The sequence below is a fragment of the Tamandua tetradactyla genome, chromosome 15 (genome assembly GCF_023851605.1).
Source record: "Tamandua tetradactyla isolate mTamTet1 chromosome 15, mTamTet1.pri, whole genome shotgun sequence".
Lineage (NCBI taxonomy): Eukaryota > Metazoa > Chordata > Mammalia > Pilosa > Myrmecophagidae > Tamandua > Tamandua tetradactyla.
Genome location: NC_135341.1, coordinates 29,842,445 through 29,867,445, shown reverse-complemented (window position 1 = coordinate 29,867,445; position 25,001 = coordinate 29,842,445). Strand labels below are relative to the sequence as shown.

General features: G+C 48.1%; 1 protein-coding gene across 6 annotated transcripts in view; it reads right to left on the bottom strand.

Moving 5' to 3' along the window:
* Window positions 1-25,001, bottom strand: part of WNT5A (Wnt family member 5A) — a 156,764-nt gene that overhangs the window by 6,488 nt on the left and 125,275 nt on the right. The window contains exons 1-4 of one of the 6 annotated variants that reach the window (XM_077128971.1): window positions 14,165-14,377; window positions 8,138-8,271; window positions 6,699-6,949; window positions 1,824-2,116 (exon numbers count right to left, since the gene is read on the bottom strand). In XM_077128971.1, coding sequence (XP_076985086.1) covers window positions 1,824-2,116; window positions 6,699-6,949; window positions 8,138-8,271; window positions 14,165-14,170 — 684 coding nt within the window. In that variant the 5' untranslated portion in view covers window positions 14,171-14,377. The other 5 variants (XM_077128975.1, XM_077128972.1, XM_077128974.1 and 2 more) reach the window with 5 other exon arrangements.

The following is a 25,001-nucleotide window of genomic DNA, read 5'->3' as shown; positions in this document are numbered from 1 at the left end:
ATCCCTCAATCCTCATTTCTTGGTTACCAAGCTCCTGATGATTTCTGCACAAGAGAAAAGTCAAAGAAAGGCCCAAACATGGATGGGAGCCCCTATATGAGTGCATCCCTAGCTGAGACCCAGAAGAGTCATCCACATCTCTGCCCTGAAGGCATTTCTGTTCTAAGGGATGGGCCTGCCATATGCACAGAGAGAAGGTGGGAACATATGAGTTCCCAGAGGGAGAGGGGCTGACACCCCCATCACATGGCCCTCAGTCCACCACAGGCGGGAGATCGTCAGTGCACACTGAAGGGACAGTGGCAGTGGGAGGCTGGCAGAGGAGAGGGCACTGTTCCTCTGGTTTCCAAGATAGATAGAGTGGAGGACTGAGCAACTATCTGATCCCTGGGGGCAGCACCGGCAAAAATCTGCAGAGTTTAGTCCTCCCCCAACACTCCCAAATGTTAACATCCAATTTGAGAAGAATAGATTAGCCAGAATCATCTAGATAATCTCGGACTTCTTCATATGCTGTGCTTTATAAGTTATCATTTATCAACATTTAAGACTGGCTCAGATATAAATAAGACCTTAAATTGAATCCTTTGCAGTTGTTATTATATAAGTCAAAATAGTCAAATACTGGCAACTTAATATCGCTTAACCTAAAGATGATCCCACTTCATCCTGACAATAACCTGAGTCATTTGACAGATGAGAAAACTGAAGCTCAGAAGCAGAAAGAAAGAGACAGAACTAGATTCTAACCTAGAACTCTCTTAATTCCAAAACCTATAGCACCTCATCTCTAAGTCCCCGGTTCAGCTGTGATGTATGAACTTATTTATATATAAGACAGGGTTTATATTTAAATCCACTATTTTTCTTCCATCATCATGAAATGGCTCTCCAGGCCTCAGTTTCTCAATCTCCAAAACACAGGTCTGGGACCCAAGGATTCTAAAGCGCCTTCCAGTCCTCTATGTTTTACTATGTGATTATCTTCCCTTCTCCTCACCCCAAAATACCAAAGAGTGAAATCTCCAACCAAAAAGTTCCTGGCACCTACCTTGAGTTCTGTGAAAAATAATGGCCCTGGTTTTCAATGCTGCCAAAGTTAAGAAAAGTTTCGCCCTTTCATTTTAAGGCAGCCATAAAGTGCCATGTGCTTAACCGCAGGGGGAAAAAAAAGGGTGTTTTTAACTATTGTGGAGAAGCTTTTCATATCCCCACAAGGGGAAGGAAAGAGCAGAAACAGGGAGGCTCTCGCCTGCTGCAAGGACATTCCTCTCTGGGCACTTCAGAGTTGTCCTCTCTTCTCTCCAGAGCTATCCTGTGATTGGCCTGACCGTCAGGCCTATAAAATTCCACACTGCTAAAAAAAAAAGACCGTCCTTTTCCTAGAAAAGAGCTTTATAAAAGTCCCTCCATCCATCAGGGCAGCCATCTAATGATATAAGGAGGGCTGGGCGGGCACGGAGAAAGAAAAGAGGGGACAAGGGTAAGGCCTGGAGACCCAGGTAAGGGTTTCTCAGCTGGGTACCTTTTGGGAGGGTCATTTCCTTCTCCTAGATTTAAACCCAACCACAAACATGTTCCACGGAGGACGGAGAACACTGTGAACATTTTCTTTCCGAACTCACTGCCCAGTGGCACTGGGGGCTAACTGAAAAGGCAGGGAAAGATCTTCGTCAGGCAACTGCTGAAAAACCTTAGCTGGAGGGGGCCAAAAGAAAGGGGCTAGAGAGACACTGGGGGGGGGGGGGCGGGTTTGAGAGGTCAAAGAGAGGAGCCAGAGCCACGGGGGTGGGGTGAGGAGCCGGGACGGGGTGGGGACTTACCCTGCGGCCCGCCTCGTTGTTGTGCAAGTTCATGAGGATGCGCGCGCTCTCGTAAGAGCCCTTGGCATGGATGCGCTCCCGCTCGCGCGCGTCCACGAACTCCTTGGCGAAGCGGTAGCCATAGTCAATGTTGTCTCCGCAGCCGCCCCACAGCCAGTCCCGGGGCAGGTCCTTGGGGCGCGCGGCGCGGCTGCAGCCGCAGGTGGACAGCTCGCCCTCGCGGCACGCGCGGCTCATGGCGTTCACCACCCCCGCGGCGCTCACGGCGTACGTGAATGCGGTCTCGCGGCTGCCTGCGGGCGAGGACGCAGGGTCACCGGGGGCATCTGTCCACACGCACACCAGGCCTGGGCCCCGCCGTGGGGAAGGTGACATGGGAGAAACACTTAACCCACCAGCCCTGAGCCCCACTTGTGAGTGGGGTAGGCAGAGAAGCCACCAACACACGCTGTCCCTGGGCCCTGCTTGGGAGGGGTTAGGGAGAAACCCGCCGGCACAAGTGGGGCTCCAGGGGCCTCCTTAGGGGGAACGAGGAAGGGTCCCCAAAACACACCCCATCCCCTGACCCACCTTAACCGGAAGCAGAGACGCCCCCCCAACCCCACACAGGAGCAATAAATAACAAAGAAGTAGCAGCAGATCCCTGATACTTTTGCTCTGACATTTCAGAGCCTAAGGCAAGATTTTAAGCAGTGCTGGATTGATTTTCTTTCTCTCAAGCTCTTTTGAAAATAGCTGAAACTCCATATTTCAAAAAATGCACATGAAAGGAGTCATTGAGGGAAAAATCAGAATTTGGGTGGACTTCCTTACACTTACTTTAACGTTTGGTATTATTTTCATTTAAAATTGCCTATAGGAGAAAGACCTTAGAATTTGGTAGGCTCAGAGCCTCTGAAAGTCTAAGCTCAGAATCTAACCCAAAACTGCCCGCCAGCAGCCACACTAGTTTTGGCCTCAGTCCCCCCCACACACCCCTCTGTCTTTGGCAGTTGTAACCTCTCCTCCCTCTTCCATCATGCCACAAGATCCCTGTCACAGGATAAGGCTCTTTGCTTTCCAAGAGGATACTTCTAAACCTGTTCCTTGAGAATTATAAAATGAAACTTGCCTCTCCTTAAATCCCAAGCTGATAGGACTGATACTTCTCATACAAGAATGGGTGTCTACTTTTAAAACAGCATGCTGTTCTTTAATACCACTTCTGCCACACTTGACAGTCATTGCCTCAGGTGTTAGAATGAAAACAAGGGGGGAAAAAAAGCACAACCTAGGGGAAAAGAAAAAAGTTTTCTCCTTCTCCCAAAATTATAAAGAATCTCTTTCTGGCAAACAGTTATAGGAGCAGAATTTGTAAGGAGGAAAATGGAGGCAATCATAGACTATCTTAGACTCCACTGGTACATGGAGATATTTCTACCTGTAACAAGAAGTCACTTAATAAAAAAGTTGTATTATGAGAGAGAAAGGGTTAATGACCCAGCAGCTGAAGCTGGGCCTGGAGGGTGGGGAGAAGGGGGCTCATTTTCTTCAACTGTAAAATAAGAGTATTGAAGTAAATGCCTGGGAACAAAAGGCCCCTTCTGGTGCAGAAATCCCTGGACCAGAATCTGTTTCTCCTGCACTTACTTCAAGAGCTTGCTAGCAATCATTATTTTTTTTGAGGGGGGTGGGGTTGAGGGACACAAAAACAACTAACAGGACTCAACCCTAACCATTAAGGAAGGTCATTCTGCAGTAGGATGGCAATGCCAGTTCAAATATCCAGCAGGCTGCCCCTTTCTTGGACCCCCGCTACACGCTTCAACCGGTAGCCACTTGTGATAACCCCTTTCCAGGAATGGTGATGGTTCTGAATTTCCACAACCCTTCCCTCTCACATTCTAAAAATGAATAACCTGAGAAGTGTGCTGGCAAGGAGGACCCGGAAAGTCCTGTGGGGGCATTACATCTCTCTAATTTGAATTAGAGAAGCAGAGAAAGTTAGGAGAATGGAAAGAAATGAGGAAAGCAGACCGATTCTAGGGAATTATTTGAGGATTAACACTGATAATACTGAAAATACTGGGCCCCTGGATGGGAGACGTACAGGATGAAAAGGTTGTAGTTAGAAGAAGAGGACATAAAAGCATTCTCTAGAATTAGAGGAAAACAGGATGCTCTCCTTTGAGTATGCTGAGCACAAAAGCATTTTAATAGAAAACACAAGAAGGCCACTTTATTCATAAATCTATCTTGGGCATTTGCTTTGTTGCCCCAGAGTACAAACCTGGTAGAAATCCCTAAGCTAATTGGACACTGCAGGGAAAAAGTCAGTTTAAAAACTACATTTTGGCCAAGAGCTTGTGGATCCAGTCCTCCTGGTTGGAATAGCGCCGATTCAGTTGGGGTTCCCTCTGTGTGAAATCTACATTACTTGGAACCTCACAGTCCTTACCAATGGTTCCTTTCTTACATACCGTCTCATGACATGGAAACAAAGAAGGGATGGGACAAAAGCTAGAAGGATAGGGTGGCATGATGAAAAATGAGAATGTTCCCAAATGAAGAGTGGGCCCTCCGAGAAGCGATTGTGCACAGTGCTCCCAAGGCAGTCAGCACTTAGAAAAATGAGGTCGGAGGTATCAGCCCGAGTTTCTCAGACACTGACCTCATCACAGGGTCAGGTTTTGCCAGTCAATAACTGCTCTCAGCGTCCCTGGAGTGCAAAGCGCTTTTGTGGGCGTACACACACCTTTCGGCAGCAAAGGTGTTTTCAATTTTCCCTTAGCTCATTCTCTTCAAATGTACCCATAAGTGGAAAAGGAAAAGCCGAGTAACTTTCCCACTATTGGGATTAGGTCCATGTTTCTCTTCCATAGGGATCTATTCTGGTTTATGGTCTCCCCATCGCTTTTGTAAATAAATAAAAAAATGAGAAGGCCCCCTCAGGGTCCCGCCCCAAGCCGCCCAGCAGCAGCTTTCAGCTCTGAGATGCCAGGCACTTGGAAACCTTTGGCAGGGGAAGATGCCGTGTGTGCTCGTGTCTCCCCAGGACATCAGCTGACTTGATGATTGTGTCTGGGAGGGCTCCCTTGGAGGCTATCAGGAAGCATCACTCCCACCCACTTCCCATGACCCAGATGGCTAGCACCACGCAGCTGAGGACCCGGGAGTGTGCTTGTGAGGACGATTAAATATAGGCCTTTGTACCAAGGGTTCTGCTTGTTCCCTGAGGAAGGAGGCTCTTTGAGTCTTGGACCGCATGTAAAATAAATCTGCAGCAGAACTCAAATTCACTTAGCAAATGATAGCTTATTCTGAACACTTGGGCTCCAAACACGCTACGCATAGAAGACAAGAAGAGGATCTTAAATCAGAGCTATGTTCAAGTCACTGCACAGAAACACTGTTCCAACTGCTGTTTTCCTTCCTGGTTGCCATCTGAGGTGTATGATTTTTTGCTAACTCATACACATGCGGAAAAGGGGCCCCAGAGTTCCAAAAGAAGGCCGTTTAGGGGCGAATATATAAGGCGAAGATGAGAGTGGAAAGCTGACAACTTACCATTCTACTATAACTAAGAAAGTTTTCAGTTTGCTCATAATATCAAAATGCAGGAAAACTGTATTCCCACCACACCCCCAGTTAACTACATAAGACAGCCCATCTTCAGGGAAAAACCCTGTGTTCCTGAAGCTTAACTCCTAGATTCAGATCCCAGTATATACATTAGCACATTTTAATCATTAACAGAAAGGACAAAGCCCTATGAAACTTCACAGGCTGAGGCTGCACACCATTTTCCCATTCAATCAAGGGAATGGCTTCCAGTCCTGTATTATTTTAGTTTATGAAACCGCTTGGCTCAAACATCCACTGTCAACTCTTTTTTGTTCTCAATGAATGCACTTTTCAGGTTTTTTAAAAAAGCATTTTATCCACCCGTGATGGCTATTAAGCCAACTTTTTATCTGTAGTCAGTATAAACAGTTAATTGCTTTGAAAAATTGTGTCTTACTTTAGGAGTCACTGCAGTCATATTAATTATAAGGGCTTGTTTGCATAAAAGTAGTGGGACCTAAAATATGTTCATATTAGAAAACACACTTAGGACCACATCTGTCAGATAGTATTCTATACTATTCATCCAAAACCAGAGGCAAACTAATTTTTCAAAATCTTTGCCTTTAGTCCGGTTTTAATGCCATCTGCCCTCTTGAATGGAATACAAGTTCAAAAGAATATTTAAAATAAAGGATTGGACTGTGTGCGGTACATTTAAGTTTTTTAAAAATGTTTCTAGGTTGAGCTCCCTCCCAAGTACTTTTATATCAATAACCAAAATCACAAATGCAAATTAAATCACATCTAATTAAAATTCTTTCTGGAACTAAAAATAAAGCTTTTAACATATACATCTCTATAGCCTCAGGCAACATCTATATGGGGAAAATTAAAATCTTGTTCACTTCCCATGTATCCAGCATTCCAAAAGATGAAAATTTTTGGTTTGATGCTGGGGACATTTGAATTGTAGCTTAAGTTAAAAATTTTCTAAAATTCAAGTTTTGATGCTTGGAAGGATACAAATGACTCAGTTGTCCCCAGCCACTTTTGAAAAGCCAGAATAAGTATACTGATCCTATTTTAAACAAAATGTTTTTATAGAAAAATTAAGTGCTCAGAAAAATGAAGGTGTCTGTGATGTTCTCCTTCTAATTTGGTTAAGGAAGACCAAAACTTATAATCAGACATGGAGACAAGAATTAAATAGCGATAATACCAAAATTCACCAAGTCGTCCATCACCCAAGCTAGAAGTTGCTTTCAACATTAAGTATGTGAGGAAACATTAGAGAAAAAAAGTTCATACATATGGTAGATGGTTTCCTACCTATCTGCATAACCCTGCCAAAAACGGAGGTGTTATCCACAGTACTGCAGTTCCATCTTCGATGTCGGAATTGATACTGGCATTCTTTGATGCCTGTCTTCGCGCCTTCTCCGATGTACTGCATGTGGTCCTGATACAAGTGGCACAGTTTCTTCTGTCCTTGAGAAAGTCCTGCCAGTTGGCTGCAGAGAGGCTGTGCTCCTATGATATATACTTCTGACATCTGAACAGGGTTATTCATACCTAGCGACCTAAAAAGGGGGGAAGATGTGCATTCAAGATTTACGTGAACTCAAGGTGGGCCCCCTGAAAGCATGTGAGCAAATACACCATTTTAAGCACACAGATGCTTTTTCTCTCCTGCTTGTCCTAATGACAAAGTATGAGAAGAGCTTCATAAAACTTCTCTGTTTAAAATCCACTCAGAAAAGGAAAGTATTGTATAGTCCCGGGTTCGCCATCTGGCTCCTCAGCTAGAGTTTTCATTCCCTTCCTTGTCCCTGTTGCCATATACGTGAACCAATATTTTTGAAATCTTCTCGGATAAATGGGAAAGGACAGTTCCATGGACAGGAAAGAAAGTGATTCACTTTGCACCACAAATTGGACTGCTCTGCCTCGAAACGTACACATGCAGAAAGTAGATACAATTAGACATGGGTAGGAGATAGCAGCTCCTTTTGACTGAGGGAAGAACAGAGGGACACATATACTCACTGAAGAAAATGCACCATGTTTCTGGACATTTTAAAAGGGCTCCTTATGTGATTGCAAAGGACCCAAGACAGGGTATCCAGTGAACAGAAGTCATGTTTGACAGTCAGAAAAACACTGTTCATTTACAGGGAAAAAATATCCAGAACACCGTCAAAAATAATCCTTTGGACATATTGCAGTCTATCTAGAAAGGCCATGCTAAAAAGAAACCCTCATTTAGGGACATTTGACTACTTCAAGTTAACCTCTATTGATCAAATTTCAAGCCCAAATAGTTTCCCACCTGGAATTTAGCTATTTTCATAGAACTCTGCCTACTTCAGACCTTGTAGATTAATAAGCCCAAGTGACAGAAAATAAAAGTTGAAACTTACTTTTACTACCTAGAGGTGACATAAAATAAATTTTATAGATAGTTTTACAATTATTAGAGAAGTGAATTTCTCTTCCTTTTTGTTACCTGATGTACTACAAGCAAACATCTGAACAAGGGTCTCATAGAAAAAGGCCTAAATTCATATGTTGTGTCTGCAGCTGAAGATAAGCTTCACAACATCAGAAAATTAAAAGCAAGTTCTAATTTAAAGATATATATATACATATATTATATACATGCATTAGATAAATGCAACTCCAAATTACCAGATTTAAATATTGCACCATCACATAAACGAATCTCAACCAGTAACAAGAAAAAGAACATGCATGCAGAAGAAACTTACCACCAAGAATTGGCTTCTACTACAACCTGGGCGAAGGAGAAAAATATGGCCAAAGCCATTAGGAAGAATTTGGAAGTCATTGCACTGCCAGCCATCCCCAAAGCAACTCCGGGACTTAATATTCCAATGGACTTCTGGAGAGGGAAGAAAGGAGATGTTTATTGCCTCTCAGATAATTTTCAAGCATACAAGTTTAAACAACGGAAGCATCCGGGGTCTCTTAAGTTTACTGTTGATTGACTGCACTTCTCCTTCGTGAATTTTTTGATGGCAAGATATAGGCAGTTTCTTTTTCCAAATTAATCCACCCACGCAACCTCACCAGGAAATCTGATTTCGCTGGGATCCTGAGCGCGGGGCACGCCAGCGATTACAAACATGTCTCAATGCTGTTGAGTCAAAGCCCCGGTGCCAGGCGCTGCCTCCTTCCTGCTTGCTCGCTTTCCTGCACCCCCTCGCTCCCATCTAGTTCGCGCTGCGCTCTCAGGAACCCGCCGCCACCCTCATCCTGTCCCCGACCTGGGACGAGCAACAAGTGGAGCCGGAATTAATTCCATGGGCGAGAGGAGCGGGAAGGCGAGTGGAGCCGGTTGCCGGCGGCTGCGGAGGAGGCGGGGTGGCCGGCGCGGGGGTGGGAGGTGGGGGCAGGACGGGAGGGAAGGGCAGGGGGTGGGGGGCGAGGCCCCGGGGACCAGAGCGCGCGAGAGAGCCTAGCTGGGAAATGCAGCTCCGAATTAACATCGTATGTTTCATAATCAGTTTATGAATCAGGCCGATTTGGGAGAAGCCACTTCCAGATGGGGAAGGGCAGTCTGGGTTTCCTTTAGGACGCTCTTCGGATAGACTGGAGATGGGGGCATGGGAGATAATGGAGAGAAAGTTCTGCTCTCCCAACCAAGGAAATTGGAAAACAATGCCTCCTCCCTTTCCTGCGGTTTCCGCCACGGGCTGAGTGTTCCCCAGAAACGAAATGATAACCCAAAGCAGAGAAGGGGGTCTGAGCCCCGCTGTCCTGGGAGAGGGCGGCACACCCCCCTCCTCTTTCTCTTCCAACCCTCGGCCTGGCAGAGAGGACGGGGAACCTAAGGCGACCCCAGTTTCCCTCTGTCCCATTCTGGGAGTGTTGGCCCCTTCACCAACAGGACACTTCCAGCCAGGCCTTGGGAAACCGCCACCCCGCCCTGCAGCCCGACTTGGATTCGGTTAGGTCTGTCTCGTAAGGCGGGGTATGAGGTGAGGCCAAGGTGGGTGCCCCAGAGACCGCGGCGGGGCCAGAGCTGCGCTAGCTCCCACGTTCCGGATGAGCCCCTGTATTGAGAGTGTAGAGGGCCCCGGCGGCGACAGTTCACGTCCTGAAGGATTTCGGAGGCAGTGTAGTTCCCTCCGCCGTTCCTCCCCACTGGTGACTTCTCCACCTGTAAGCCGCCGCGGAGCGGGGAGGCAGCCGGCGCCGGTGGGAGGGGCGGGTTTCCAAAATCCCCTTCTACGTCTCTGATGAGTGTAACCCCGAAACACTACGCCTCCCTCAGCCCCCGAGGGAGACCCTTCCTCAGGAAAGGAAAGGCGAGCTTCCTTCAGATGGAAGGAAGGGCTCGGGCTGGAACCTGCGCGGCCGAAGGTACTAAAGGACCAAGGCAGCCGCGAGAAAGAAAGGCGGCTCACAAGCGTACCATGGCTCTCCCAGCGAACCGCCCTTCAAGAGTCTTTTTGGCCCGGACACCTCAAGGCTTCTCGGAGAGGAAATGCTTATGTGGTCCCAGCGCCCACTAACCAGGGCTCCACGACCGCGGCCCAGTCTCCCCAACGCGCTGCAAATCGCGGAAAGCATCCCGGAGAATAGAAACCTGGGGTTTCCCCAGCCTAGGAAAGCAAAGGCTCCGACTCTCTCCCACCCCCCCACCCCCAAGTGTCAAGTTTCGTCCCCGGGAGGGGGTGGGCGGTAAGGACCGCCATCGCGCGCGGCCCAGACTGCAAAGTTGACTCTCCCCAACAGCCGCCAAGGCCGAACGCTCACACTCATCCACACTCACACTCATAGACATTCACACACTCACACGCGTGCACAGACACACACGCTGCGACGTTCTTCCGAGTCGGCGGCTCGGATCGCGCAGTGCCGCGCACACTTTCCGAGCTTCCCGCCTGGCGGGGAGCACGGGGCGGGGCGCGGGTAGAATAGAAATTGATAACAGATTCGGGGGATTATAGCGGATCTCTTTGTTAGAGGCGAAGCCACACAAACCGAACCCACTCCCGGCCCGACGACCCCAAGGAGAGTCCCCCAGTTCCCAGAATCAAGGCCAACTGCCAGTGGGACCATCCGGTCACTACAACTTGGGTCCCGCCAGCTCCAGCCTGGGAGAAAGACAGGGGTGTCCCCACGGGGCACAGGCAGAAGAGCCCCGCAAGTTGCGTCTCCACTTAACCTTTGTCCGGAAACCTCTTGGTCCTCTTCCCGCCCAAAACCCAAGTAACCCAGAAAAGGCCCCACAGGTCTAAAAAATTCAAGGAACCCCCAGCGAACTCACTAACAAACACATCGATTATGTAGGGGGGGAAAACCCCGCCTGTTTACCAAGAGATCTGATCCGAAAAGACAGTACAAAATGAAACTTCTCGGAGAATGTTGCGTCGGAGGGTAAAGCAAAAGTTCTGGGCTGAAGCTGTTTCCAAAGAACAGGCTAAATATTTCAACACTTTCCGAGCCGGAGGAGCCAGATCTGTAAGCTCCCTTGTAATCTCTACTTAATGTAAGGTGGGCAATGGGGTCTAGAGGCATTTGAGAGGTTCAAGAGCAGGGGAGGGGTAAGGCAAAGGTAGGTTTTTGGCGAGCCCTCGGGCCTTACCCAGAGCAGCTAAACTTTGTGGCTCCCTATTCTCACTCCCCCAAACCTTCACGTTGTGTGAGGCTTTCCTAATCCTTTATCAACTGGAGTGTGTGAAGGGGCCGGGGGCGGGGGCGGGGGGGGGGGGGGAGCGGAGGGGAGACAGTAGGTAGAAAACCTTCATGCTACTCAGAGGACTTTGGAGAAGCACCAAGATGCAGGAGAAAAACCGTGCAGCGCGCAATTCGTCCTCCCGCAGCCGGTAAAGAGAAATGATGCAAAGGCCTGGCGACGATCTTGGAACGTTTGGCCAGTGACACTGCCTCTGGCTCTGGGCATCTCCTACCACTAGGCTCTTTGCCCGCAGGGCTCCCCATGTTCTGGGAGTGGAATATGATGGCAGACAACTAAGTAGAGGAAGTGAGTTTGATGGGCTCACAAGTGGCGAAAAGGAGGCTGGGAAACTCCCGGATAAACCTTGGCTCTTGATAGAAATGAAACTTTTGTTTTACTCACGCTGATTCTCCCTAAAACAAGGAAGGAGATCGAGAAACTTGAGGGAGAAAAACTTGGTTGCAGCAACACACTAGGGACGTCCTGCCTTGGGGAAGGCGGAGAAGAGTGATGAAGGCGATGCTGAAGGACGCGCCAGTTAAGGCTAGGAGGAAGTCCCCTTTGGGGGAGCAGACAAAGAAGCCAGCGCTCCCCATACCAGCCTCTCGCCTGGGCCCAGGGGAGCCGCGGCTGCCTCAAGCTGCCGGGCTGTTTACTAGTGTATACAAGATACAGAGTATGTGTGGTGGGGAAAGGGATAGAGAGAAAAGGTACAGGGAGCTCCTTGCACCCAAATTGGCAAGGACCCATGCAGCTTCTGACAGGTATGGACTTAGGACCAGGGCAAGTTTATAAATAGGGAGGTTCCATGAGAAGAATCCTGGTTCCTGCCTGTCGTCCATTCCCCTAGATAGGGTTCTTCAGACCCCGTGGTACTTCTCTCTCACACAAACACACAAACGCAAATATTACTCACATCATCTCACACAGGATGTCTAGCTCTCTCTGCAAAGGATCAACTCTGTTTCGGGGTAGAGCCGAAGGTCCGTGGGAAGAGAAAGAAACATTGAAGATAAGTTTAACCCCACTTTCTAATGGACGAAGAAAGTAAGGCAGAGAGAGGGAAAGCAATGCTTGACCTCCACCACAGCTAGAGTTGGTGAGAGAGCAGGGGATCAAACCCCAGGCCTCCTGTGGCGACACTCTCATTCTTACTCCCCTGGAGAAGATGTAACAACCCTCCAGTTGCCCAAGCCCCATTTGCTGTGTCAGACCCGTAGCCCTTTCTGTATTGCAGCAGGAAAGCGGTGCAGCTCTTCCGGTGGGGGCCTACGAGGGACCACGCGGGGAGACTGGGGCCTGGTGGTCGGAGAGGATGAAGGGAGCCAGAGGTGGGAGGGAAAGGAGAGCAGCTGCAGGCCAGCCCCAAGGAACGGAAACTTGGAGGCGTCCTACCTCGAGGAGGCCAACAGGGGGCAGCCGGCACCGCACAGCCGGGGAAGAAAAGGCTGCTAGAACTGGTGTGGCCCAAAGCGCACAGTGCTAACCCCTTGTGCACCGGGGCGCCCCGGTGAGTGAGGATGAATACAAGGGATTCCCTCACTGGGCCGGAGAAGGGTCTTCTTTTGGGCGGAGGGCCTACGGGACTTAGGCTAGTTTACCCAGGTTCCCCTACCCTCAACCTGCCCCATGCAGGCCACCGGTCCACACATCCGGGCACACACACTCTCACATTCGACTGCCCCATCGCTGCGCGCACTCAACATTGCCCCTTGAAACTCCTCTGGCAGAGTCTGTCTGGAAACCAAATCTTCGCATCTGGCTGGCTCAGCAATCGCTGTGAGAATGTAGGCGGAGGGCAGAGGCTGAGGAGTTACTTCCAAACGTCGAAATTGTCCATTTAAAGAAAGACAAGAGGAGAAGGGGCCCCGATGGCAGACACGGATTGGAAACTAAAACAGGGCCGAAGGATCTCCAAATTGTTGTGTTGTTTTTAACTTTCTTTGGGGGAAGTGGGAGTTTGCTTTTAGGAAACATCTTAATTCCAATTCCAAACGTTATTTTCCAGAAAACTGAGAATGAGGGAAGCCAATAAAAATGGAAATGAGACTCGAGACTTGGAGGACGGAGAGAGGAAAATTTGCTTGGAAAACAGCAAATCACATTGCAAGAAGAAAAGTTAACTTCTCCTAAAAGTGAACTCTCGGTGACCCTCGGAGTGTGATTCGGCTTTAACATACAACTGACAATTAAAACAAACAGGAGTTCACAAACGGATACCCCCCACTCACCCAGTCCGCTCTCGCAAAGAGGAGGCCCAAATGTCTCCAAAGAACAAGGCAGACCCCTTAGGGGACCGGGACCGCTCTCAGGAGACAGGATTAGAGCCGCCACCATGACTCGCCCCTATGACCGCTGCAAAGTGCCAGAACTCACCCAGTGGCGGCTAATAATTCTAATAATGCGACCCCATTCCCCGCGTGGGGCTGCGCGCTGGCCCCCCGCCAGGCACTCTTAAAGGCGCAGAGGCCTATGGCGCAGAGGATTCCGGGCTATGAAAAGCCTGCGACCTGGCCTGGGGCTGGGACATGGGTGTGGACTCTGCTCTGGGGTAGTTGGTCCCTAGTTCGGCAGCCTGCTCTCCCAACAGAGGAGTTCCCTCACCCCACCCCGCCTTCCCCTTCCCGAGCCCGGGCCACACACCCTCTCCATGCCCGCTCAGTGGGCGCTTGGTAAATATTTGTTGAATTGAATCATTATCCTGTTACTGAAATATACATAGTAAATTACACTCAAGGTTCTCAGGGTAAAAGGAAAGGCGTCCATGAACCGCATTCTCAAGTTTTTTCTAAGATCTCTATTCCCCACTTTTTCTCAAAGTGAATTTACTCCAAAGTCGAAAATGTTTGCTGAACGGTTCGAGGGCCGCGGAGAGGTCTCCCGGGACGCAGAGGCAGTGTGCGCCGGCTGGGATAGACCGTGGGGGTGAAGGGATAGGGGGTGCCTGCCAGCGGCGCAGGGTTCCAGCCTCTCGAGGCTGTTGGAGAAACGGAGGGATAGGAAGAAGTGGGGGGTGGGGTGGGGAGATTCAGTTAACTTCCAAAAGAAAAAAAAAAGTTGCGGGAGTCAGCGCGCACTGAACACCTACCTTCATGACGAGGGGGAGGGGGCGCGGGGAGGAAGTCGCCACCCGAGATAGGGCAGCCGAGGAATCCGAGCCGAGCAGCCGGGTTAAGCCTGGGGGGACGATCGGATGCAGGGCTGCGGACTCCTTGCGGGAGCGTCGGGCGGGCGTAGGGAACCCGAATTTTAGCGCCGGGGCCTGGGCACCCGAGCCGGGACAGCACTGAGATGCGCCGGGTAGACGAGGGGGCGCCAACGCCCGCGGGCGGGCAGTAGGGGTAGGGCCGGGCTGGGGCGCACCGATTGAGCCGCAGGTCCGGCGAGGGCGCGCAGACGACTGTTCCTTGGCGAGGCGCTCCCTCTCCAACGTCCATCAGCGATGGCGGTAATTAGGGCTTTCCAACCCCAAATGTGGGCGTGATTGTGCAAAAGACTTTACAACAAATAATAATAAAAAAAAATTCTTCACAGGATGGTGAAAAAAATGCCCCACTACTCAACTCTGGCCCGGGGCGGGGGTGGGGGGGGGAGCGATCCGTGCGCCCAGGTGCCCCCAGTTCATTCACACCATGGATTCTGCAAACTCCCGGCGGCTCACACGCCTCCTGATCTCCAGCTCCTCCTCTCCGAGTCTGTGGACTAAACGTCTGCTTCCAGGAGCTGATCCTGCTGCCGCGAGCGAGTGTGCGAATGTCTGGGTACACACACAGATACACACAGATACACACACACACTCACTGCAGTTTGGGGGCCACAGACCATTCAGGCGCGCATAGCTTTTTCTCCGGGAGATGCCGCTGAGAACGCACAAGTAGCCATCCGAGCTGCATGAGTCAGCGCCAACTTTTGTCCTTTCATTTCGGGGGGTGGGTAAGAAGGGGGCACAAAATGGGTGAAAGTCACCCCTGAACGTTCCGCCGCGCGCTGGGTTCAGGGGGACGAAAAGCTAGTGCCCCAGGAGAGACGCTGGCTACCCCCCTCCCCACCCCCTTCTTTCTTTCTTCGGGTTAATCCTCCTCTTTCCCCCGCCTTCTCAGAGCGAAAGGCGAAGAGGAGCGAGGGCACCGCAGGCGCCGGGCTGGGAGGAGCGAGGGTTCGGGTCCGCAGCGGCGGCTCAGCTCCAGCGGTCCATGGCCGGCACAGCTGCCCACCTCCTCGCTTGGCGCCGAGGCCCGAGGGGCGGGAGAACGGGCGGGCGGTCGGCGGGCGGTCCAGGGAACGGCGGCGTCGGGAGGAGCTCGCTCGGCAGCGGCCGCACGGTACCGGACTCTGAACAGCCGAGGCGGCGCCTTGGAGCTTGCAGCAGCCTTCCACGCGATCCTGCACCCCGCAGACAGACCCGCTACAGGGAACGCGTCCCCCCCCACCCACCCCCCCGGCCCTTCTGGCCGACTGCCTCGCTCTCTCCCTCCCTTTCTCTCCGGACTTCTCTTTTCCCTGGTGTTCTCACAAAATGCTTTTTTTTTTTTTTTTTTTTTTTTAAAGTTGCCGAACCAAAGGCGGCTGGAAAGAGAGAGGGAAGGGGGGAAAAAAAGAAAGGGGAAAAGAAAAAAAAAAACCTCAACTTTGCCTATGCGCATGCGTGCTGAGGCCGGCCTATGACAAACTCCGCAGGATTTTAAAGCCGTACCACGGGCTGGGGGTGCTTGCTGGGAGGCGGGGTACACTCCCCCCTCGGGCCCCCTTCTTTCAGCTCCCCATCCCCCAGGCATCTGCCGAGAGAGAGGTCCGCTCCTCAGCCGCTGCCTATACGCCGCCGTCTGTATGGGCTCCTTCCAAAGCCGCCGACTCGCGGGAGGTTGAACCCCAACTTCCCGAGGGTACCCCTTGGCTCGCCTTCTCCAGGTCTCCCCACCGATGCTGCCTGGGGACTGCCGCCTGGCGTAGAACCTTGCAGAGGACCTCCTCTACATTCTTACCCCTGGAGGAGGGTTCCTAAATTCTGGGGCTGGGGGTAGGCACGTACATCCTTGTAACGTCCCCAGTATCGGAAGGTTTTGCATACTGGGGTGCGAGATTGGGCATCTGGCCCATATTCAGCTCATTCAGGCGCGACGCGTCGTCTGGCAGCGCGGATCCCGGTGGGGGACCTCAGGTGAGAAACCTGCGAGGTGTGACAAAATGGGGTTCCTGCACCGGAACTTCCAGACATGTCGGGCCAGATGCGCTGTGGGTGTTGGGACCCGGAACGGGCGGGGGTGGTGGATGTGTACCCCCGCCCTGACCCCAAGCGCGCCAGTAGAGCCGCCCCAAATCCTGCCTCACACTGGGGCGCGATTCTTGTTCCACGTCCTCCCCACCTCTCTCAGCTGTCCGGCAGCGAAGCCCCTCAATCCCGCAGGATTCAATTTCCGCAGCCCTTTGAACACACACTTGACCTTAAGGCGCAAAATCCAAAGCCTAGGTATTTCGCAGTGGTAGTTGTTTTGTTTTGTTCCCTGAGGCAGACCACCCCAGGGAGACTCTCCCGCGGTACTGCCCCGCCCTCCGCAGCCCCTTCTCGGTATTACTTGCCCTAGTTGAGGGGATCACTCCCCGGGCCTGACCTTTTTCACCAGCGCGCCAAAATGGCAGGGTGTGTGGCCCAAGAGCTGCAAGGGGTGCCCCCGCTCTGTGAGGCCTCGCTTTTTTTCTCCAGGGGCGCACCATCGCGAAGGAGGGGGAGCCCAAAGTTCTGGAACCTCCTCTTTGGATATTCCCCCTTCATCTCGTGACACCTCATTCCCTTCACTCTATAGGCTTTGACCACTTAGCGACCCGAGGGCATTTTCCAGTCGTCCAATCTAACCTGAGATCCGCCCACCGGAGGCGGGGGTGGGGTGGGCAAGCACCTCCGCGGCTTGTCTAAGAAGAGGGGCCTGCAGTTCAGAACTTGCCCCTTGGGCGACGCCCCTCTGCTCTTCTTTTCCTTCTTTTCTTTAATGCCAAGCCGACCTCCTGCAGGCTACCGGGATGCACGTGGCCCCTGGGCTGGTACCCCAGCTCCGCCCCGCCGGCATTGCTCCCGAGGGCCCAGCTCACGTGAGGTAGCTCCCAGAAGAGTCAGGGAGTGAGTTGGCTGTGAATGAAATTCCCAAGGACATCGAAGCCATTTGGCACCTGACTAGCAAAGTCTAGAGGCAGTTCCCATAGTCTATCTAGCATATTCCCGCGAAGAGAAGAACCTTTCCTTAACAGAATTTGCTCCACCTACACAGCCAGTTCAGAAACTGGTTGCCCAACCATAAACCTTAATATACATCGAGTATATGTATACTAGGTTATAATATATATTTAACTATATTCTGAATTATCAGAATTATTGTCTGCATCTCTCCAATTGCCTTTGCTTGAGTTGAGAATCTCAAAAGCTCTCTTGCCGGCTTTGCAGACTTTCCCCTAATGGAAAGTGGTAGTGGGTAGTGGGCAAGAGTGAGGGCTCTGGAGTGTGTGCAAGTTCCAGGCCTGGGTCTGCCACTTTTCTAGCAGCAGAACCTTGGAGAAGACTCTGAGGCTCTCTGGGTCTCACCATCCTCTGAAAACCAGATCTTCCTTGTAAGGGAGCTACCTTGAAAGGGGATGACCCCAAAAATCAAGGGTTTGGTGAGATGAAAAGGGTTGATCCTGGACGAACTTAGTGTGGTTTGCACCTGGCACTCAAACCCCTGCACCCGTACAAAGGTAGCTCTGAAAACAGAGGTTTTCAAATGCCTTTGTGGCAAAATTGAACCTGAAATGACAAGGCTATTTATAGTATTAATTTATCCTACTAAGGGTGAATGTTCTTATTTTTCACTGAAGAAATACTAACTTGTTTGATTACCATTGTACTGCCCCAGACTTACTGGAGCTGTTGCGAATTAAACAAGCATATACCTCATTTAATCTTTCCAAAGGAAAAAAAGTGCAAAATTTCCATTGAAACCTATCTGGCCCCAAGGATTCCAGATAAAGAATTGTGAACTTTATCTGCTTATATTAATAATAGGTGAACTGAGATTATGGTCCGTGAGAATGCAATAAGCTCTATCACAGCAGGACCTCATCTGTGTTGGCCATGGCTGTGACCCCAGAACTCAGAACAGTGCCTGCCACTTAGTAGGTGCTCAGTAATATTTGGTGAATGATCATATGAATGAGCAAGCAGATGAAGATTATTTCCAGAGGAAGATGAGGACCCTTTAATGAGAACCAACTGGAAAGCCAGGTTCAGTTCTGAGAGCTAATCCTATGCCAGTGTTGATTGGTAGGGCTGGGAAATGAACAAATAGTTTGAAAGAGAGAAATCAATGCTTCTCATCTGTGAAGTTTCTAGTTCAACAAACCTACAGTCTATGGAACTCTACGATTTTTACCTTTCGCAAACCGTGGGCGCATTTGGTTGTGTGTGCACTCAGATTGAGTCATCTGAAGACCTAATGGCAAGGCATCACCATGCTCCACTCATTAAAAACACTTTCGAGACTATGGAACAAATAAATCAATATTTTTGGCTGCTCTCCCAACAGGGTTATTTCACAATGCAGAGTGCAAGATAAGGAATTTATGAACGATTGCATCTCTGTGCCGCCTTTCCCAGCAGGAGAAAGCAGAGCCCGGGTTGTCATTCTGGGAAAATCTACCCCCCTTTTATGCCCAGCAAATAATATTTTATGGCCCTGGGTTTATGGTGGTGTTTTAATGATCCACTGTAGAAAGAAAGCGGTTTTCTCTCCAGTCACTAGAATTTGTCAAGAAGGGCTGGAGGCCATAAAAGGGGGATGGGCCCCAGGGACAAACAGGCTCCATCTTCTGAAATAAACTAATAAAGAGCTCCAAGATGTTTACTCCTTTGCCTCAGAGTCAAGACCAGCCGGATTGCCAGAGAGGGGCCCACAGGTCTTGAGCACTAAACAGGACAAAGAGGCCGGAAAGGGGGCGGGGGCTTCCTTACCACCACATGGCCACAGTCAAAGTAATACCCACATACTGGGCTGCCGCTGGCACTGGACTGTGCAGGACACAGAGACCTCTCGGGATTGGAGGACAGTTTTGGAGTCGGGACTGAATCTGGGAGGCTAAGCGCACTTGGCCTGATTATACTGCCCTCCCTGATTTAGAAGACCCCACCAATTTTTTATAGTCAATGGTGCTTCTTTGAGGGTCACCAATGAATTTTTTTTTTCTTAAGGAACATCAGAATCAGACAGACCTGAGTTCAAATCCCAGCTTTGTCTCTTGCTACAGAAGGCATGTTCCCTTCTGAGCCTCAGGTTCCTCAACTGTAAAGTGGAGATATGAAACTTACACATTAGGGTTATCTAACAATTGAGATAATGTACAAAAGGCCTTGATCCAGAGCCTGCTTATAGCAACAGTTCAATGAATGGTGGCTGCTGTGTTATTTCAATACTAAAATGTCCTTGGGAGCTGGGTAAAGTAAAATCCTGTGACAAATGAGGAACCCAAGAAGGGTGGGGGCAGTGGTACGTAGAGAGGAGAGAAATGTGGGAGGCGATTATACAATCATCTGCCATGTTGTCCACATGAAGGAATTCAACAAGGATGAAGCCAAGTGCTTAAATAATAATGAGTAATAATAATTGCTGGTAACATTTATTGAGCTCTTACTGTGTGCCAGGCGATGTCTAAACTCTTTACATTCATTGCCTTGTTGGGTCCTATTATTATCTGCATTATATACAGAAAAGGGGAGTCTCAAAGAGGTCACAACATCTGTAAACCCAAGCTGTTTTAGTGAAGCAGGAATCATGAATCCTAAAAGTGCCTGATTTGCTCCATTAAGCATCAAAAATCAGTTCCACTGGAATCAGCCACACTACAAATGCCTGATTCAAGTCCAATTCAACAGAGCTGTCAGAGATGTTTTCTTTTTTCATTAATTGGTTAACTATGAAGCCATTATTTCCCCTGACCTTATCCCACCATCACCAGCACCAATGACAGCATCTATACCCTGCAACTCCCCTTGAATTTTTACTTTTCACTGGGCAGTATCCTTTGAATTTCCTGCTGTCTTCCCCAAAGAGCATGGTCTGATGCTTATCCTGTGTTATCACTGAAGGTATGGATGAGGGCCTAAGAGTTCTCTATTTGCAGTGCAGCTCAGATTATGTATTCCCTGCTTAAAATCCTCCAGGGACTTCCAGCCTTTCCCAGGTTAAGTCTGAGCACCTTAGCCTGGATTGCAAGGTTTGTCAGAAAGCATCCTTTGTGCTTGCAGTTCCCGCTGCCCCACACACTGTTCTCTCCAATCTGTGTACATCAGCTGTGTCAGTGGATGTATCAGTCTTAAAGTCACCCCTGCTCCCTCCCCAATGAGTCAACATCCCCTTACCCTGTATGATTTTCTTCATAGCACTCATCCTGATCTAAAATGACCTATTTCATTTACATGCATGTTTGTTTACTTGTTTATTTTCTGTTTCCCCTCACTAGAACGTAAGCCCCAGGAGGACAGGGATCTTATCTGTATTGTTCAAAGCTGGAACTTGCAGTACATGGTATAAAGAAAGCGCTCAGAATGAATGAGCAAATGAATGAATGAATGAATGATCAATCTTACCCATGACCACATAGTTGGCAAGAGTTTGAACTCTGGTAATCCACCTCTGAATCTCAAGGGCTTTACCACTGTACCTGAACTTCCTATAAACAGAGACAAATCTATCTTTTAAAAGGTATCTCCTGGGTGGGCCATGGTGGCTCAACAGGCAGAGTTCTCACTTGCCATGCTGGAGACCCCAGTTCGGTTCCCAGTATCTGCCTATGTAATTAACAAAACAGGTAAAAGATGTGTCCCTGGTTCCTCAAATGTAGCCACACTTTTCCCCTTTGCCTCTTCCACACAAGGCTTATCTTAGTGGAAAGAGACTGACAAGCAAAATAGTTTTCCTCTGAAGAAAGACAGCATTCCATTTATTCTCCCTTTGCGTCATGTTGTTTCTTCTGAAAAGTTGTTTCCTCCTAATTGACACTTTCTTAGGAAAGGCAGATGGCATGGTCCATCTTGTGTTACAGTTCAATATTATCCACCCCAAATTCTATGTGGGCCACCGGGCATCTCTAAGTTGGGTTTAGAAGAAAATAGATGAACTATTTCTGGGGAACACAAGTCTCTTTCCTAACATGAAGGAAGCTGCCTTTATTATCAGAGAGAGAGAGGGGAAAAATGCTGGAATTTTTATTTTGTTTTATTTTTATTTACTTCTTCAATTTGCAATATTATGTGTCTAAATCTCTGTGCTAGAGTTTTGGATATCTAATTTAGCTATTTTCTTTGATCACTTTGTTCTCAACCCATTATACAGCTATTCTCCTGGGTATGTAATAGCATGTTTTAAAATTGTTAAGCAAAATTCTGTTATTTAGAAGGGAAACCTAGAAAAGTGAGTGTCTTTCAAAACTTTCTGACAGATATGCTGTGAAATTGGCTGACAGAAAAATAAGATCTCATTAGAAAGAAGCTAATACTGAGATGGTTGTAACCAGATTCTTGTGTTGATGAAATCTTGTCCCTTTGGGAGAAGACGCAAAGAACAGTCCTCCTTTCATGACTTCCTGGAAAGCCTACCTGTGGGACACATTCGGACAAGTGTTAAAGTGGACATTGCCCAAACAAGAAAAGTGAATCCTAGCATCTCCAGATTACTTAAGAATATGAACATCTCCTTGTCAATTTCAGCATGGCACTTAATTTTTAATATAAAACCAAAGAGCACTACTTCTACACAACAGCAAAATATCTGAAAGAAAATTACAGAGTTTGTCCATTTGGACAGTTAATTGGTGTTCCGGAGATCAAACTTTGCACAAAACTCAGAAAATTGACTATATTTAAAAAAAAAAAATCTTTTTAAGAAAGTCTGACACCATTATAGCATTTTCACATATTTTTTAATGCGATTTTATTGACATATGTATTCACCTATCATATAATCATCCAAAGTATACAATCAGTGGTTCACGGTATCATCATATAGTTGTGCACTCATCATCACAATTGATTTCTGAACATTTTCATTACTCCATAAACAATAAGAATAAAAGTAAAAAAAGGAACACCCAAAACATCCCATATCCTCTTTACTCCCCATTATTTTGACTTATATTTTGTCTTTATTTTCTTACTCATCTGTCCATACACTGGATAAAGGGAGGTTCAGTCAAAGGTTTTCACAGGCAGTAAAAGCTCTATAGTTATACACTTATTTTCAAGAATCAATGTACTGGATTATACTGAAATGGTTTCAGGCATTTCCCTCTACCTATCCACTATACCAAAAATAGAAAAGGGATATCTATGTAATGCATGAATAACCTCCAGAATTATCTCTTGGTTATTTGAAATCTCTCTGCCACAAAACTGCATTTTGTTTCATTTCTTTTTCCCCTTTTGGTCAAGAGTCTTTCTCAATCCCAAGATGCTGAGGCCAGGCTCATTCCCCGGAGTCAGGTCTCACATTGCCAAGGAGATTTGCACCCCTGGAAGTCATGTCCCACGTAGGGTGGAGGGCAGTGAGCTGACCTGCGGAGTTGGCCTACAGAGAGAGACCACATCTGAGCAACAAAAGAGGTTCCCTGGGGGTAACTCTTAGGCGTAATCCCATAAGTAGGTTTAGCATCACCTTTGCAGCAGTAAGTTTCACAGGGTCAAGCCCAAGACCGTGAACATGTCCCATCAAGTTGTTAGTCCCTGTCATGGTTGGAGACATGTGTCAACTTGGCCAAGTTATGGTACCTGTTTATCTGATTGAACAAGTGCTGGCCTGTCTGTTACAATGAGGACATTTCATAGAATTAGATCATGATCACATCAGCTGCATCCACAGCTGATTCCATTTGTAATCAGCCAAAGGGGAGTGTCTTCTACAATGAGTGATGCTTAATCTAATCATGGGAAGCCTTTTAAGGAGGACTCAGAGGAGACAGGTCCCATTCCTGCTTTGGCTGGTGAGCCTCTCCTGTGGAGTTCATCCAGACCATCCATTGGAGTCATCGGCTTCACAGCCTGCCCTGTGGATTTTGGACTCTGCATTCCTGTGATTACATGAGACACTTTTATAAATTTTATATTTGCAAGTGTTTCCTGTTGATTCTGTTTCTCTAGAGAACCCTAAGTAATACAGTCCCCAATGATTGTGAGAATGCAGTGAATATCATCCTTTATCCTTTAGTTTGATTTACCTTAGCCTAACCAACTCAGCTTCATTCGTATCTCTAATTGAAGTTTGATCTCTTTTTCAGCTTTTTAAACAGTTGCTATATGGGGTATTGCTGACTTTCAGAGCTGCAGAATTCCAGCTTGAGTCTCAGGTGTCACACAGATACCCAAAGTTCTGGGACTGACCATGTTATACACAAAGAGCTCAGCATCTCAGAATTTAGAAATAACGATTAGAACTCAGGAACGGATGTGACTGGTGTAAGAGTTTACAATCTAGGAACCTTTAAAATAAGTCTTCCCCTGTGCTGGTTTGAAAGGAAGTATGCCCCCTAAGAAGAGCCATGTTTTAATATAAATCCCATTTCATAAAGTTAAAATAATCCCTATTCAATACTGTATGCTTGAAACTGTAATCAGATCATCTCCCTGGATGATGTGATATAGTCAAGAGTGGTTGTTAAATGGGATTAGGTGATGCCATGTCTCCACCCATTTGGGTGGGTCTTGATTGGCTTATTGGAGTCCTATAAAAGGGGAATAAGAGATTCAGAGAGAGTAGAGAATGCTGCAGCGCCATGAAGCAGAGAGTCCACCAGCCAGTGACCTTTGGAGATGAAGAAGGAAAACGCCTCCCAAGTAGCTTCATGAAACCGGAAGCCAGGAGAGAAAGCTAGCAGATGACACTGTGTTTGCCATGTGCCCTTCCAGCTGAGAGAGAAGCCCTGACTGTGTTTGCCATGTGCCTTCTCACTTGAGAAAGAAAACCCGATGTTCATCAGCCTTCTTGAACCAAGGTATCTTTCCCTGGATGCCTTTGATTGGACATTTCTATAGACTTGTTTTAATTGGGACATTTTCTCGGCCTTAGAACTGTAAACTAGCAACTCATTAAATTCCCCTTGTTAAAAGCCATTCCATTTCTGGTATATTGCATTCCAGCAGCTAGCAGCCTAGAACATCCCCCAATAACCTATGCTCTGGAATTCAATTCTCAGAGTTTGCACATTTAGTTAGTCCATATTATGAGGCATTATAACATCTGTCTTTTCATTCCTGGCTTATTTCACTCAACATACTGTCCTCAATGTCCATTCACACAGTTGCATGCCTCACAAACTTCATTCCTTCTTGCAGCTGCTCAGTATTCCATTTTATGTGTATACCTCAGTTCACCCTTCTCTTAATCAGTCATTGCACCCTTATGCCCCCTCCATCCATTGCAAATCCTGAATACTGCCACCATAAACACCAGTGTGCAAATGTCCACTGGTGTTCCTGCTTTCAGTTCTTCCAAGTGTATACCTAATAACAGAGTTGCAGGATCATATGGCAGCCCCACCCCTAGCTTCCTGTGCAACCATCACACTGCCCTCCAGAGAGGGGCTGCATCATTCTACTTCCCTACCAACAGTGAATAGTACATTTCTCTCTCCACATTTTCTCCAGCACATGTATCTTTCTGTTTATTTTTAAATGGTTTTATTCATACATCATACAGTCCATCTTAAGTAAATAATCAATGGTTCCCAGATAATCACATAGTTATACATTCACCACCACAATCTACATGAGGACATTTCCATTTCTTCTGCAAAGAAAGAAGAGGAAAAAAACTGAAGAATAAGAAATGAATAAAATAAAAAGGAGAAACAATATCACCGCCAAGAATCCCATACCATTCCATTATATTTCTCTCTTATTGACATTTAGCTTTGGT